The sequence below is a fragment of the Schistocerca americana genome, chromosome 7 (genome assembly GCF_021461395.2).
Source record: "Schistocerca americana isolate TAMUIC-IGC-003095 chromosome 7, iqSchAmer2.1, whole genome shotgun sequence".
In the NCBI taxonomy this organism is placed as follows: Eukaryota; Metazoa; Arthropoda; class Insecta; order Orthoptera; family Acrididae; genus Schistocerca; species Schistocerca americana.
In genome coordinates this window covers 358,541,832-358,560,052 of record NC_060125.1, presented here as the reverse complement: position 1 = coordinate 358,560,052, position 18,221 = coordinate 358,541,832, and the positions used below count along the sequence as shown (strand labels likewise).

Here is an 18,221-nt window from a genome sequence, read left to right as displayed (position 1 = left end):
TGCAACATGTCACACACCTCGCGTTGTAAATGCATGGTTCGAAGAGCATGTAGATGGCTCACCGCACTCCTCTGACTGCCAAACTCCTCGGATCAAAACCCAATCGAGAATCTGTGGAACCACCTCCACCGAACTGTTGGCGTGATGTATCCTCAATTGAGAAACCTAGTGCAGCTCGTCAAGTCACTGGAGTCGGCTTGGCTCGACATCCCTGTCGGTACCTTCCAGAACCTCTCTGACTCTCTTCGTACACTTCTCGCGGAAGCCCGCGCTGCAAAAGGTGGGTATTTATGTTTTTGGGAGGTGGCCACATTAGTGTGACTGTTCAGCGTATTTTATAAATTTCTCTTCCATTTTTGTCCTGTGAACTGAAATTTTTGATGATGGAATGGCTTCAGGATGGTACGGTGTACCGAAAGTGGTAGTCAATAAGCAAAATAAAAGAGCTACGACTAAAAACTAAAACTATATTATTTGTAAAGTTTGTTGGTCGCTGTTCCAAGTGACATTATGTCGAAAATATGTAACATAAGGATGTATTGTAGCGTCTTCCAACCTATTGAATAGTTTTCTGTTTACCTGAATCTAACTGCAGTAGTGTCTGTATGCAGCTGTATAATGCTCAACTGTACTGTCAAAAATTGTAGGACTGCCTAGTTTCAGCAGTTTTCAGTTCGTTTAATTGCATTTGATGACCGTGCAATGGTCACCTGGTGAGAAATAAATAGGATATTTCTATTTGTACAGCAAAATCATAAAGAACTAGATCATCCGAGGCAAGCTTTCACTGCTAATATTCATGTTATTGGTGATTTTAGTCTGGGAAGATTTCTGTGACTAACATTTCGTCTCCTAAGACTGCGGACATCATCAGGAGTTGTAAAGGGGTAGTTAGAGTTTTCAAACATCAATAAGCTCAGTAAGCCGAAATGCTTCGCGTACGTCACAGCAGGTCTCACGTGTACCACGAGCCGTCTCTGACGGGGAAAAAGTAACTATTTCAGACGGGTTTTACTAATTATTCACTGCTGGTCTAAATGCATGCAAGCTCTCGACAGCAAATAACCAAGTTAAGACCTTTAGTGGATAGCTTTTCATTTGTATATTGGCTCCACAAGGGCCCTCCACGGAGTGGAGTGATCGCGAAGTGTGGCAGACATGCCGACTAGTGTGACGTCAAAAGTTCGTTGCACGGCTCGTATTTCTCATGGGCTCCACTATGGTTTAGGATCACGGATTCGCATCGCTGTGTGTTACAGAGAACATACTGCAGAGGAGCTGCTGCTCCTTGCTTTATTTAGCCCTTAAGGCTCACAACTTTTCTAATTTCACTCCTTCTTCTTTTCTGTTAAAACTGTTCTTCTGTTTTTAAATTTGCATGGTGTCTGTGTATATCCAGCATAGTAACGATTGGATCTTTATAAAACTGTAGCATGTGAGAAGCGAGCCACCAGGGTAGCCGAGAGCGCTAACACGCTGCTTCCTGGACTTGGGTATGCGCGCCGGCCCCTGATCGAATCCGCCCGGCGGATTAACGACTAGGGCCGGTGTGCTGGCCAGCCTGGATGTGGTTTTTAGGCGGTTTTCGACATCCCACTAGGTGAATACCGGGCTGTTCCCCACGATCTGCCTCAGTTAAACGGCTCGCAGAATCTGAACACATTCGCACTATTCCATGGATTACACTGGACACAGACAGTTGGGGTACACTAATTCCTTCCTGGGGGGTACGGGGTGGCGACAGGAAGGGCATCTGGCCACCCCTTAAAATTAAGATGCCACATCCGATTACCCAGCAAACCCCGCAATTCGGGGTAAATGCTTGGAAAGAGAGAGAGCACGTAAGAAACAGTTTTGGTGGTTTACTGTTCCCTGATGATATCGTCAGCATTAATAGGCGATACGTTATGCACGGAAATATGGCTTAGTACTGATTGAAAAAATTCACCAAGAATATAGACAACTAGGTTTAGTTCAAGGCGCTAATACATTCTGTGACGAAAGAAAACAATGCACCACTAAGGAATCATCCGAATGGGACGGAAATCGATAGATATGACGTACATGTACACACGAATAAATGATTACAATTTCAGGAAATTTGATGATATATATTGTAGAGAAAGACCTTCACAAATTGAGCAAGTCAATAACGCGTTGGTCCAACTCTGGCCATCATGCAAGCAGTTATTTGGCTTAGTACTGGTTGACAGAGTTATTGGATGTCCTCCTGAGGGACATCGTGCCAAATTCTGTCCAACTGGCGCATTAGATCATCAAAATCCCGAGATGGTCAGAGGGCCCTGCCCCTAATGCTTCAAGAGTCCTCAACTGGGGAGAGATCCGGCGATCTTGCTGGGCAACGTAGGGTTTGTCATGAACGAAGACAAACAGAAGACACTATCTCCGTGTGCGGGTTGGCATATCTTGCTAAAATGTAACCCCAGGATGGCTTCCTAGGAATGCAATAAAAGTAAGCGTAGAACATGGTCGGGCAGTATGGCGGGTGACAATCATGATTGTATACCACTGCCGTTTGAAGCGTCTCTAGACACTTCTTCGGCCTAGAATCAGATTGAATGGAGTAGAATTGTCTTCAGTGATGCGTTCTGCTTCGAGCTGAGCCCTGATGACCTGCAATGCTTCAGAAATATAATACCCGCCGACGAGAGTTTCTGCTGCTTGTCTTCGCGTTTGCCAAACGCTAACTTGGCCAGCAAGTTCGCCCGATCCCTCCCCAGTGAGAACGTTTGGTGCATTGTGAGGAGGGCTCTCTAATCATCTCGGGATTTTGACTATCTAACGTGCCAATTGGACAAGAATTTGGCACGCTGTCTCTTAGGAGGACATCCAACAACTCCCTCAGTAAAAAAAAAATGGTTCAAATGGCTCTGAGCACTATGGGACTTAACTTCCGAGATCATCAGTCCCCTAGAACTTAGAACTACTTAAACCTAACTAACCTAAGTATGATTATCTCCAGTTCTCGAGTTTTCGCGCATCCTGTGATCTAGTGATATCTGATGATACTATCTCCTAGACGAGTCTCGCCGCTGTAATTCATTCCCGCGACAATAATTATAGTCACTTAATTGACATATATTTCGTTAGTTCGGCATTTCACTCTATATTTAATTATCTTCATTGTTTCATCTGAATGTTGCTATCTTGCTTTGAAACTGATTAAAATACGGTAACTTTTTTATCTCTTATTCTAATGTGAACAGGGACTGAATTGTTCATTGGCAACCTACTTGGTAAATCATTATCGCCTCTCTTAAATAAATAAGATGATATATTGGGTTTAGTAAAGTATTATATTTTCGAGGACAAACTTTTCGTCTTTGTGTGTTACTGTTAAATCAAAATCAGCATAAATGTTTACATATCCATATCTACCGGTATTCTACTAGAACTCTAACATAAATTTGTTCAAACACGGCAGGAGACTGCGCAGCGGTAGAATTTAATTCTGCTTTCTCCAGTGTTTTATGGAATTGTCAGATTTTGAGCAGAACCATAGCTTATTGCGTATCCACTCCACTAACACCACGCAAGTCAAATGTTACGTGCTTATTCGAACAAGCTCGATACTATATAGAATGCTGCGGCGTATTGGGAAATCTGGAGCCCGTTCGAATGCTGGTACCTCTCTCCCAGCCCTAGTAAAACGGGCTTTAGGGATCTTTTCTTCAGCCTGGAGTGTTGTAGCGTACAGCACAGTCTTTCGCCGTGAATTCGGCAGTGGCGCATTGTGGCTTGGACGAGATGAGGCCCCGAAAACGTCTGGGGGCCATCCTACAAATGGTTGAAATGGCTCTGAGCACTATGGGACTTAACATCGGAGGTCATCAGTCCCCTAGACATAGAACTACTTAAACCTAACTAGCCTAAGGACATCACACACATCCATGCCCGAGGCAGAATTCGAACCTGCAACCGTAAGAGCAGCACGGTCCTGGACTGAAGCGCCTAGAACCGCTCGGCCACAGCGGCCAGCTGAGCCATCCTACCTAATATGTTACTGCCCTTTGCAGTCCATCTACAGCTGAGATGTAATCAGCATGAAATGCGGAATATTTGACGCTTTAGATGTTTGCACAGAAAGTTCAGACCGTCTCCTTCTGTTTGTTTTGTAGCTCTTGGAGATCTTTACGATGGAGGGCCTAAGTATTTATCGTCTAAACACCGTTTCCTAAGTTTCATGCTTTATCTTCAACCATTGTTCGTACCCTTTCCTGTATGGTTCGGAGCAACCTCTCCATAATCTGCTCATCAATTTGTAGCATCCGTTCTCCTTGGCGCTCGACCGTAACAAAGGAAACTGTTCTGCTATCAGCAGTTAGTATCAGACCTTGTTTATTATTTTCGAGGTTAATTAACACTGTTATTAACTGAACTGAGCATGCATCAACAAGCAGTCTTGTTGGTAGAGTGGGAGAGGCAGCACTACAAAGTGATACAGTGCTATAATTACATACAGTTAACACCCAAGTGTCTTAGGAATATATTATTAAATATCGACTACATAAAATTAATGAACACAAAAAGGGCCGCAAAAGTTTCCAAATAGTAATCAAAAACAAAGTAAAGAGCAATTATACCGAAATAGAATTTCTCGTGTGAAACAAATGCATGTAACAACTTTTAAATGTTTCGCGACTTTGTTTATCGGATTGACTAAAAAACACTGAGGAAGTTTGAGTGGAACTCGTCAGTAAACTTGGGAGGAACAGAAATTTGGAAGAACCTACAACAAGAGAGAACTAAAAAAACTGAGGGCACTTGGTTGCAACTTTCTGAGCTTGCTAACCAGGAAATATTGTATTGATTATTGTAACCTTACGAAGAAGGTAAGACATCTAAAAGAAAAGGGACTTTGTTATAGGCGGCCTGTGTGGCCGAGCGATTCTAGGCGCTACAGCCTGGAACCGCGCGACCGCTACGGTCGCAAGTTCGAATCCTGCCTCGGGCATGGATGTGTGCGATGTCCTTAGGTTAGTTAGGTTTAAGTAGTTCTAAGTTCTAGGGGACTGATGACCTCAGATGTTAAGTCCCATAGTGCTCAGAGCCATTTTTGTACTTTGTTATAATGGCCGTCTTCCATCCTTAAGAAAGTATTGCCGAGCGGGGTAGCCGAGCGGTCTAAGGGCGCTTTTTCACGGTTCGTGCTGCTGCCCCCGTCGGAGGTTCGAGTCCTCCCTCTGGCATGAGTGTGTGTGTTGTCATAGAGAAAGTTAGTGTAAGTTAGACTAAGTAGTGTGTAAGCTTAGGGACCGATGACCTCAGCGGTTTGCTCCCATAAGACCTTACCACAAATTTCCAAGAAAATATTGTTTTGTTTATCCCGAATGGTTCTACAACTCTAATTACTCCGAAAAATTGGAAGCCCACTCAAGGAATGAACTGGAATATTTCTCGCTTCATTATGAAACACACAGATTAATCTTCAAATTTTAAGGCATATTTAATTAATCCGAAATTTGCATTGCTTATTTTGGTGGCGAAAGCATTAGTAAATTAGCTTACTTTGGACACTTTCATTTATTAATGGCATGTATAATAATTGTCTGGGGAAATTACACGTAGAAAATATTCATTTCACAGTAACGTGCTGTAGGGCAATATGTAGTGCAAATCTTCGAACTTCACGTAGACAACTTCTTAAAAAATTAGAAACACTAACATCAATTCCCCAATCAAATATTTTCTTATACAGTTTGTTATGTAGAATGAAGTTCAATTTGAAAATAATAGTGGCTGTAATAAAAATGACACTAGGAACTAGAATACTCTCTGCTATCGACAACTTAAACTTGCTCTTACATAGGAACCAGCAAAGTTTGCTTCCACGAAAATATTTAACCATCTCCGTTGTGAATTAAAGATGCTGAAGGGTAAAGAAATTTTCAGAAAAAAGGATTTGACAAATCCTTCTGCTTCATAGATGAATTTGTGAGTAGATAGTATGTATGTGGTTGGATTAAGATTAAAAAGACCTGTATGTGTCCACACAGAAAACGTATCTTATTTGTAAACCTGCTGACGTGTTCCACATCTCGAATGTGAACCACGCATCAGGCAAAAACCAAACTAGGACTCATTTTTGTCGCGATAGTGAGTCTGCAAACTTACTAATTTTCCACTTCATAACAATTTTTATACAGTGTACTGCCACAAAATGAGTTTTATTACTGTCCAGTATTCGATCTTTTTCTCTCAGTTTAACGAACTCTCACGAAATTCTTTAACTGAATTAATACTTCCTTGTACCTCTGTCAAAAGATTGTGGACAACACACTTTCAACACTTTCCAAAGATTTAGGCTGCGGCCATTTCAAGCAGTACTCCCATTTTAATCCACACGCTCGACTGTTGATAGTCACTGCACCTGAGACTCTGCCATTTCAAGTCTCTGGCTCTTCCACCCACTGCCTCGCTCCGTGAAGATCTCATGCAGTAGTTGGACAAATAGCTTCGTTTGGTAATCAGATGGGTGTGTAACTCTCGATATCGTAAATATAACCGAATAATACTCTTACCATAGGATGGCCTACACAACAGCGTTCCGTACTCTCCTTTCACTGGTGTGTTGCATGTACACCATACGTACTACTACAGCACCACATGACAATAAGTGAAACTGGAAACAGGCATTATGAAAGTAAGATAAAATGTTTTGTCACCAATAAGCAATTATTAAAAGTTTGTATTTATCTCTGTTCCTATCCATCCCTGTTGGAAGAGTTTCTGCACACTGTAATACACCGCATTCTATCACCTCTGGTTGTAATAAGGAGCAACTAAGTCACACATATATGAATTACAGCGGTAGCCAACAGTAACGAAAGAACCGTTGTGCCTTGTGGACGAGTGTGGTCTGTGGAAAGCACTCTGAGAAAACTCACCACATTGACGGCAATTGTCAGTTCCCAGTTGTCCTCATTAAGGACTCCAGCGTTGTTTATGACGATGTCGAGGCCACCAAACGTTGTCGACGCTTTCTTGAATGCTTCTGTAAGCAAACAAAGAGAATTTAACAAAGTGCCAGGTATAATGAATCTTGCAGTTGTATCCTATTCATCCATTCCTCTGAGTGCTTTCATTCCGAATTTTTCTTTATTAAAGGAGAAATACTTGCAGCATACCAAACATCAAATTGATATCGCAGACCTCTTGTCCGCGATATGAAAGACAACGTAAGCTCCACCAGGATTTTATAAGAGCAGAAATTCCCCAGCCTTCATGTGTAACAGAACTGTCTTTGTAGGTGTCCACAGTGGATTGTATCAGCAATGCCCAGTTTCAGAAAAAAACGGAAATCCAGACAAAGCGCAGACGCAGAGGTAGAGGAATATTCATTCCAGAGATATCCCCGTACTCAACAAGCCGACTGATAAATTCTTGCCCCGGAAATTATAGCCTAGCGTGAGAAGTTACGACACATGGACAGGGCTGAACAATCGGGGTAAGCAAGAGGGTTATCGTCGAGTTGAATTCTTGATGTCGTCGGATGAGCACATGTCTGCCAGGACTTCTGTAATAATTTAATTTGATGTGCTAAAACAAAGACGCGGCTGTGTCAAGTATCACTGTCTATTTAAAATCCTTGATGTATTTTCGTTACTCAGTATAAAAAATAATTGAGGCATTTATGCTACTCTCGAATACTAACAGTATTCCGACGCATTTGTTTATTTTGTAGTAGCCCAATAGAGATCCTGTTGCTAACGATATGAACAGAATTTATCACTGTTTCAGTTCAGTTGGTGATTGGTTTGGTAACGTGTCAATTTTCGAGCCATAGCGCGCCATTACACGCCGATTTGCGTTCTTTACAAATCGAACGTTGTCATGAAGTAAGATTAATGTTTTTGTATAATGGAAAACATTTTGTCCGCATTATGTTATATATTATCACGGTCTGTCGTCACAAATCTTATCTGCTCGTCAACAACGACTCTGAACAGACCACTATGAAATCAGAGATAATTTTGGCCAACAATAGGTGTGAATTTAGTCAGAATCGAAATTTTATGGCATATCATTGTTTGTCATGCTCCTGCTGTGGTCACTTGGACGTATTCCGACTCCGAACAATTCATTTTCGGAGGAATTACGTACAAGGACGTTTCGAAAATAAATTGCGCCATTGGTATTGCAAGAGAAGATGGTACACCAGGTGACAAAAACAAACGCCATAAGAATATACGTCAGTTGCTGGTTCAACGACGAAAGGCGCCTCAGCGAAGAAGGAATGAAGCACGCACAGAGTGCAGAAGAAGAGAGTATCAACAGACTGGCGTGTCCGATGTTTTTCGAGTACACATCACGACGGTGTAGACCTCCTCAACAAACACAGATCCGCCATACAACGAGAGAGAGAAAGGCTCTTTGAGTGAAGGTGTTGTGCTGTTGGACGACCACGCGAAACCACACACAGCAGGGCTCACACAGGATCAGCTTCGTCGCTTTGGATGGGAAAGACTGGATCAGGCGGCTTACAGCCCCGGTATTGCCCTATCAGACTTGCACCTGTTCCCTGCACTGAAAGCCCCACTACCAGACCAGTGCTGATGTGGAGAAGGCTATGGGACAATTCTTTGCCTCACAGGGCACCGCGTTTTACCAGAGTGGTTCTTCAAATTGACTGCACGCTGCGACAAATGTGTCGAAGTCGGTGGCGACTATGTCAAAAATGGTTCAAATGGCTCTGAGCACTATGGGACTCAACTGCTGTGGTCATCAGTCCCCTAGAACTTAGAACTACTTAAACCTAACTAACCTAAGAACATCACACACACCCATGCCCGAGGCAGGATTCGAACCTGTGACCATAGCAGCAGCGCGGCTCCGGACTGGAGCGCCTAGAACCGCACGGCCACCGCGGCCGGCCGGCGACTATGTCGATAAATAGTGCATGTTGTATAGTTCGTAATGCCATGATGTATTTGCTTCTGGCAGTAAAATTCCCATTTTTAAAGCAATGACGAAACTTACTTTCGGAACGTCCCACGTACATTAATTTCTATTCAGTTACATTTCTTCCTCGATTTTAAATGGGACACATTACATTTTGTATGAACATGCTATTCAGACACGACATACACGGAGGAATGTATACAGTGTGTGCGACCAGTTATTCCGCATTGTTATTATTATATTGTCAACAGTGAAATGTACGAGGGCAGTTCAATAAGTAATGCAACACATTTTTTTTCTCGGCCAATTTTGGATGAAAAAACCGGAAATTTCTTGTGGAATATTTTCAAACATTCCCGCTTCGTCTCGTATAGTTTCATTGACTTCCGACAGGTGGCAGCGCTGTACGGAGCTGTTAAAATGGCGTCTGTAACGGATGTGCGTTGCAAACAATGGGCAGTGATCGAGTTTCTTTTGGCGGAAAACCAGGGCATCTCAGATATTCATAGGCGCTTGCAGAATGTCTACGGTGATCTGGCAATGGACAAAAGCACGGTGAGTCGTTGGGCAAAGCGTGTGTCATCATCGCCGCAAGGTCAAGCAAGACTGTCTGATCTCCCTCGTGCGGGCCGGCATTGCACAGCTGTGACTCCTGCAATGGCGGAGCGTGCGAGATGATCGACGGATCACCATCAAACAACTCAGTGCTCAACTTGACATCTCTGTTGGTAGTGCTGTCACAATTGTTCACCAGTTGGGATATTCAAAGGTTTGTTCCCGCTGGGTCCCTCGTTGTCTAACCGAACACCATAAAGAGCAAAGGAGAACCATCTGTGCGGAATTGCTTGCTCGTCATGTGGCTGAGGGTGACAATTTCTTGTCAAAGATTGTTACAGGCGATGAAACATGGGTTCATCACTTCGAACCTCAAACAAAACGGCAATCAATGGAGTGGCGCCACACCCACTCCCCTACCAAGAAAAAGTTTAAAGCCATACCCTCAGCCAGTAAAGTCATGGTTACAGTCTTCTGGGACGCTGAAGGGGTTATTCTGTTCGATGTCCTTCCCCATGGTCAAACGATCAACTGTGAAGTGTATTGTGCTACTCTTCAGAAATTGAAGAAACGACTTCAGCGTGTTCGTAGGCACAAAAATCTGAACGAACTTCTCCTTCTTCATGACAACGCAAGTCCTCACACAAGTCTTCCCACCCGAGAGGAGCTCACAAAACTTCAGTGGACTGTTCTTCCTCATGCACCCTACAGCCCCGATCTCGCACCGTCGGATTTCCATATGTTTGGCCCAATGAAGGACGCAATCCGTGGGAGGCACTACGCGGATGATGAAGAAGTTATTGATGCAGTACGACGTTGGCTCCGACATCGACCAGTGGAATGGTACCGTGCAGGCATACAGGCCCTCATTTCAAGGTGGCGTAAGGCCGTAGCATTGAATGGAGATTACGTTGAAAAATAGTGTTGTGTAGCTAAAAGATTGGGGAATAACCTGGTGTATTTCAATGCTGAATAAAACAACCCCTGTTTCAGAAAAAAAATGTGTTGCATTACTTATTGAACTGCCCTCGTAATTACGTCTTTATTTTTCCCAGTGGTTCCAATGGCTCTGGGCACTATGGGACTTAACTGCTGAGGTCATCAGTCCCCTAGAACTACTTAAACCTAACTAACCTAAGGACATCACATACATCCATGCCCGAGGCAGGATTCGAACCTGCGACCGTAGCGGTCGCGCGGTTCCAGACTGAAGCACCTAGAACCACTCGACCACTCCGGCCGGCTGATTTTTCCCATTCTTATCGTGAAGTGTATCATGAAAGTAATAGTATTAGTTTAATTTGAAACGCTTAAGTTCATTATTTGTTATAGGAAAGCAATACGCGAATACTTTCTTTTCCTAACTAAATCGCTAACGGCAGAGGCTAGATATTATGTAAATTGAAGGTGGAGGGGGGGAGGAAGGGAAGGGAAGAAGCTATTGATGCCAGCTGCACCAGGACTTTATACGGAATCAGCGGCGACAAGTACCGACCGGGATTCGAGCTTGAGACTATATCGGCACCCCACTAGGCCGACCCACATTTACATCTAGCGCCGCCTGTCTGCACTCCAGTGTGTGGTACTTGCAACGTTCAGATCACTGTGCGCCGTGTTTTATTAGACTGTGTGTTAGTTATTTTCCGAATAGATGGCAGTGGCAGATATGCCGACAGATCTGCCTTCTATTTCAAGCAACGTTCAAACGAATGTCCAATTTGTTTCCTAAAATTTTTAGGCGACGTTCATAATGTGTTAAACCGGTGACTGGATCACCTTATTTTTTTTAAGTGGTCATCGTGTCACATTTCCCTGTGCCTTTCTTTTAGCTCTTCTGTAGTTTTACTACTGTTTTAATCCCGTGTATGGCACCTTTCACCCTTTTACCGTTGTCTTAAGGCGTGCGAGGCAGGGCGATTGTCTGGGTCAACGCGAGTGAGGTAGAAGTGGTGACTGAGTGTTATTTTATAGGTTTCCACTTGACTGCATCACAACAATTTTAGTCATTTTCTCCACATTTGCTTCTTTTAGGATGTGTAAGGTCGCTGATAACCTCGGTGTTGAGCGCCAGTAAGCTTCAAACAAACAGTCGAATGTCGTTGTGCATCCACACTGAAGGTGGTGGATTCACTGCCCATCGACGCGAATCAGCTATATGAAGCGTGATGTTTGTTCTTTTGGACATGTCCGAAAGAAGAGACACCACGCACTTATATGAAGGCTAATTAAATAAATTTAAAAAATAAATCTGCACCCCTCTAAGCTGAATTTATTTTTCTAATTTTTTGTAAAAAAGGTTTAAAACACAATTCATCCAGCTTGCGTCTATCAAGGAACAACCTCAGATTTTTCGGAACAGCTGGACTATACCACGTAGAAAATCCTACTGAAATATATTCATCAGTTAAAGGGAGGGTAGTGAACTTCCATGAATACAGAAGGACAGGTGTTACTCACTTGCCGGCAGGCGTGGCCGAGCGGTTCTAGGCGCTACAGTCTGGAACCGCGCGACCGCTACAGTCGCAGATTCGAATCCTGCCTCGGGCATTGATGTGTGTGATGTCCTTAGGTTAGTTAGGTTTAAGTAGTTCTAAGTTCTAGGGGACTGATGACCTCAGCAATTAAGTCCCATAGTGCTCAGAGCCATTTGAACCATTTAGTTATTCACTACATTGTAACAATTACATTACATAAGAAAAAAATGCGGCACTCACAATAAATATAGCATTTGTACACCTGCACGCCATCGGCGAATATGTAAATGATTAGAGCTAAATTCTCTGTGACAAATAGAACGACCACCAGAGGGGTTATTGCAGTTCGTGTTTAGTGGTATTAGACTGGAAAGTCGCACAGTTCACACAAACATTCAAGAATCGTAGTAGGAGTGATCCACTAAATTATAGGCCCATATCATTAACGTCGATATGCGGCAGGATTTTGAAACGTATATTGTACTGGAACATTATGAATTACCTCGAAGAAAACGGTCTATTGGTATACAGTCAACATGGATTTTGAAAACATCGTTCTTGTGAAACACAACTAGCTCTTTACTCGTATGAAGTGCTGAGTGCTATTTACATGGGATCTCAGATTGATTCCGTATTTATGGATTTTCGGAAGGCTTTTGACACTGTACCATAAAAGTGGCTTGTAGTGAAATTGTGTGCTTATGGAATATCGTCTCGGTTATGTGGCTGGATTCGTGATTTCCTGTCTGAGAGGTCACAGTTCGTAGTAACTGATGGGAAGTCATCAAGTGAAACAGAAGTGATTTCTGGCGTTCTCCAAGGTAGTGTTACAGGCCCTTTGCTGTTCTTTATCTATATTACGATTTGGCAGACAATCTGAGCAGCCGTCGTAGGTTGTTTGCAGATAACGCTGTCGTTTATTGACTAATAATGCCATAAGAAGGTCAAAACCAATTTGCAAAACGATTTAGAAAAAAATATCTGAATGGTGCGAAAATTGACAATTCGCCCTAAATAACGAAAAATGTGAGGTCATCCACATGACTGCTAAAAGGAATCCGTAAAAATTCGGTAACACGAAAAATCATTCAAATTAAACAAAATACCTAGGAATTACAATTACGAACAACTTAAATTGGAAGGGATACATAGAAAATGTTGTGGGGAAGACTAACCAAAGACTGCGTTTTATTGGTAGGACACTTAGAAAACGTAATAGATCTACTAAGGAGACTGTCTACACTACGCTTGTCCATTCTCTTTTAGAATACTGCTGTACAGTGTGGGATCGTTACCCGATAGGATTGACGGAGTACACTGGAAAAGTTCAAAGAAGGGTAGCACGTTTTGTATTACCGGGAAATAGGGGAGAGAGTGTCACTGAAGTGATATAGGATTTGGGGTGGACATCATTAAAACAATGGCGTATTTCCTTGCGGCGGAATCTTCTCACGAAATTCCAATCACCAACGTTCTCCTCCAAATGCGAAAATATTTTGTTGACACCGATCTACATAGGGAGAAACGCTCAGCATGATAAGATAAGGGAAATCAGAGCTCGTACAGTAAGACGTAGGTGCTCGTCCTTTCCTTGCGGTATACGAGATTGGAATAATAGAGAATTGTGAAGGTGGTTCGAAGAACCCTCTGACAGGCACTAAAATGTGATTTGCAGAGTTTCCATGTATATGTAGATGTAGAGCAGGCCTGGTAGAGTGTATAAGGGGGGGTGAAAAATATCAGATGTTGAGTAATGACTGTGAATGACACGGAGTTGCCGCTTACTCTTGTGGGACTGCGTTATCAGCATCTGAAAGAGTGTGAAAGGGGAATCATTGTGGCTCCCTATTTGACTGCTGGTCGAATCGTGTAGTATCCAGATATGTGGTGCATTCGGATGCGACAGTGGCCCGATATTAGACTGCATGGGGATGCTCACTTGCCGTCAAGGTTCCCGTCGACCAGGTCTGACCACCACAGGGGGAGATAGACGTATCTTGCGCCATGTACATCTTAACCCCTTTAACATCAGCACCTGCCATCCCAAAGTAAGTGATGGACTCCCTGAAATATTCTGTGTCACCTTGCATCAATTTTCGGAGACTAACAACAACCAGTCTAGGGAAGTGCCGCCCCTGGCGTAGGCTGCCATTGACACCACATCACAAACGGCTGTTTTTTCGGGCGTAGCGGTGACCGGGAAGCATGGATTGCTAATGAAGTGTGTCATATGGTGTTCAGCAGCGAATCACGGTTCTGCACAAAACTGGTTGACGCCAACGTAGATAGCACATTAATTCTCCCTTCTTTCTCATGCCACCTTTTATGGTGAGTTGACAACAGATCTTTCGCCTTAATTTGGAAAGTTTGTGCTGATTCATTAGGACCTAATCATCTAGATTGTGTTCAGCAATGAATCACGGTTCTGCCCAACCCCAGTTGACATCAATGGAGATAGCACATTAATTCTCTCTTCCTCCTTTTCATGCCGCCTTTTATGGATTGTTGACAACATATCTTTCCCCTTCGTTTGGAAAGTTTGCACTGATTCATTAGGACTTAATCATCTAGAGGTAGAGTGCGTGTGTGGAAAGCCAGAGGGCGCTGGATTGAGTACCAGTCGAACCACGGAAAGTTTTCACTCCTCTGTCTTTCACCTAGCCATGGTCCACCCCGGTAGCTCAGTGGTCAGTATGACAGACTTTCAATCCTAAGGGCCCGGGTTCTATTCCCGGCTGGTTCGGAGGTTTTTTCCGCTCATGGACTGGTTGTTGTGTAGTCCTAATCATCCTCATCTCATCCCCATCGACGTGCAAGTCGCCGAAGTAACGTCAAATCGAAATACTTGCACCTGGCGAACGGTCTACCCGACGGGAGGCCCTAGTCACATGACAATTATTATTACCTAGCCGTGGAGGGAAGACGGGCCAGGGATGACACGCTGTTAGACTGTAGATCCCATTTCGGCGGTTGGATTACTGGGGTTATATTAGGGACACTCAAGTCATTAGGGACACTCAAGTCGCTGAAGTGGCTTCCAATTTAAAGACTCCCACTGTGTCATTCAGCCACACGAAATTATTATTATCATTACTATTATAGTTCATTAGTGGTCCAGTCGCTGCTACTCACCCTTGAACTGATCAGCTTTGGTGACGTCAGCGCGGATGAAGATGGCGCGCTTCGCACCAAACTCTGACTCCATCTGCGACACGGCCGCCTTGCCTACTGCCTCCGCCATGTCCAAGATGGCGACGCCCTGTTTCACAAAAGACGTTTAAATATCCAGCGAGTAAAGAAACTCAGTGTACTACAAAATTAATCACATTCGTCGTATTACAACCCTCGAAAAACTGAAACTCCCAAAGGGGTGGATCTTCTAATGCTCTTGATATAGGTGACATTAATTTCCAAAGTCGCCTTCCACAACAGTTTAAACATGAAAATGCGTAGCTTTACTGGTTTTAAACAACAGTGTACAGAGTTCAATATACTAAAAATATACGTTTTGTAACTTACTAGCTGACAAACTCATGAATGCCTGAATGTTCATTTTTCCTAATTTCTATTAAGAACAAAAACAAAAATGAACTGTATTTCTAGTGTGATTTCGAAGAACTTCCATTTCCATGTAATCTTCAAAACACATTCGAAATTATGAAACGGTCATACAAAGAAATACCATGATTTACAAATGTATAAGTAGATCTGCTTAGTGTGTCTACAACGCGATTTTGTAAACGTCTCTACAGCAGCACTTCATAATTCTATTCATGGCTACTGTTTTCACCTACGGGGCTTACCATTTCACAACCTGTCAAAAGCATTACCAGGTGTCACGGATTTCTTTATGTTGACTCGACTGTAGGGGTGTCTTAGTAGTAAAATCAAAATTTCATTCATGATGGACATTTTCTCACGCATCTGAGTGTTTATGAACTCATACTCTTGAACTGTGTATCGTACAATGATGTATTTCTGTAGGTACATTCAGTTGTATATGTGGATAGTGAAATTTCCTGGCAGATTATAACTGTGTGCCTGACCGCGACTCGAACTCTGGACCTTTGCCTGTCGCGGGCAAGTGCTCTACCATCTGAGCTACCCAAGCACGACTCACGCCCCGTCCTCACAGGTTCACTTCTGCCAGTACCTCGTCACCCACCTTCCAAACTCTGCAGAAGCTCTCCTGCAGGAGAGGGCTTGAGTCGTGCTTGGGTAGCTCAGTGGCAGAGCACTTGCCCGCGAAAGGCAAAGGTCTCGAGTTCGAATCTCGGTCCGGCACACAGTTTTAATCTGCCAGGAAGTTTCATATCAGCGAACACTCCGCTGCAGACTGAAAATTTCATTCTGCTGTGTGGATAGTGTCTGCGACATATGTTGTGAATTAGGTTAGTAGCAAAGAAGTAATAAATTTAAGTGTCATGTGGATACTGCTGTGAAATATGTTGTGAAAAGTTAGTAGCAAAGAAGTAATAAATTTAAACGCCGTGGAAAATGCGACAATTTTTCACAAATCTCATTGTTTATGATGTCATATCTTATAAACTATGATAAGTAGGTGGTTTTTATCCCCACAAAGATTGTTGCTTAGCAGTAAGTGATACGTGCACCAAACTTGGTAGAACTCGGTCCAGTGGTTTCGGAAGAGATGTGGACCACACATACGTACATACAGACACGACACATATACACACACATACATATATTTTCATAATATGTATGAATCTTGAATACAGTGTGCTTGAACATACCAGGCTGTCATGAGATAGCACTTCGTTGTGTTCAGTAGGTTTGAAATTCAAGTCTATACTCGCTTGCCAAATTCGTCAACAGCACTCTTACAATGGGTCCAGTCACTAATCTCATACTCATTAATTGTAGGCAGCAACCTGAGGTTAAAAGTTGCGTTCCAAGGAAGTAGTGATCAATCCCGTGCTGGTTGCGTTATGCTGTCCCATTTCCCGACACTCATTAGATTTCGCATTTGCTAACCACGAATTTTGGCTACGTGGTATCTGACAAGCGCAAACTTGTTTCTCCGGTGTATTTAGGCCTGTTCCAGAGCTGCTGTTAACTAAGGAGGAAATAAGATGCCAACTGTAGGAAATGTAGTAAAAAACAGTCAAATGTTTTGTGAAAAGATTGATCTATAAGCATAAAATAAAATAGTTTAGAGCAACATTTGACGTGCTTCTCAATGATGCTACAAATTATGGACAACAATTCTAACACAGATGCCAATATATGGATGACTTTGATTTGCAAAATCGGGTATTTAAATATTTAAAATCATACACAGGGAACTGTAGCAACTGGAACGCTCATACGTTTGTTACGTAGAAAGAGCACTATGTAGACGGATTGGAGCTGCTCTCTGATTTACGATTCCAGTTTTAATCTGTTCATTATATTCATTTTTTGCACGGGGAAAGTTAGTGAGCAAGAATAATTGTGCCGGCAGCAATGATAAGGGAGACATTACTTCTTGTACCACGCACATTCTATTTCCAGATATTCTAAGGGTTCTGTTTTGAAAAATTTTTGAGACTGAATAATTCTTGAACCTTATTTCAACCTTCTAGTACAGGTGATAGAAATATATCAAAGACACACAACAGCTGACTTCACGACCCACATAATCCACTATACCAATGTCCTCTGGTATGTTTTAAAATTCTTCGATTCCAAGGTAAGTCTAAACTTTTTAACTTGTCAATCGGCACATCTGCTGTACACGATTTCTCGCATCATTCAAAGGTGCATCAAACGTTCCTCCAATCTATTTTATTTCTTAGTTTTGGAGGACTAAATTTCGCAAAACATTGACCTTGCTTTTTTTATTTCTTTAATTTTTTTTTTCATGGCTTACGTTTCAACAAGGCTATGACCGCCCGCACAAGCAACAGTTTCTACCTCGTGTCCTCGTGCTTGCCAAACCCTACCTCGGTCAGCAAGATTGGCGGATCTCTCCCCCCCCCCCCCCCCCCCCCCCCATCCCAACTGAGAAGGTTTGTAGTATAATGGGGCAGGGCTCTTGCACCAGCTCCTGATTTTGACGATCTAATGCACCAGTTGGACAGAATTCGGCACGATATTCTTCAGGACGACATCCAACAAGTCTGTCAACCAATTCCAAGCCAGATAACTACTTGCAGAAGTCCAGAGATGAACCAGTGCGTTATTGACTTGCTCAATTTGTGAAGCTCTTTCCCTTGAACGAATCGTCCAATTTTACTGAAGCTGTAATCACTTTTTTGTCTGTACACT

The 18,221-nt window shown here is 42.9% G+C and overlaps 1 protein-coding gene across 1 annotated transcript in view; it reads right to left on the bottom strand.

The window, feature by feature from the left end:
• LOC124622034 (15-hydroxyprostaglandin dehydrogenase [NAD(+)]-like) overlaps positions 1-18,221 on the bottom strand; it is a 112,196-nt gene that overhangs the window by 66,052 nt on the left and 27,923 nt on the right. Inside the window, exons 2-3 of the mRNA XM_047147592.1 lie at positions 15,084-15,210; positions 6,909-7,015 (exon numbers count right to left, since the gene is read on the bottom strand). Coding sequence (XP_047003548.1) covers positions 6,909-7,015; positions 15,084-15,210 — 234 coding nt within the window. The remainder of the gene's footprint in view (positions 1-6,908; positions 7,016-15,083; positions 15,211-18,221) is intronic.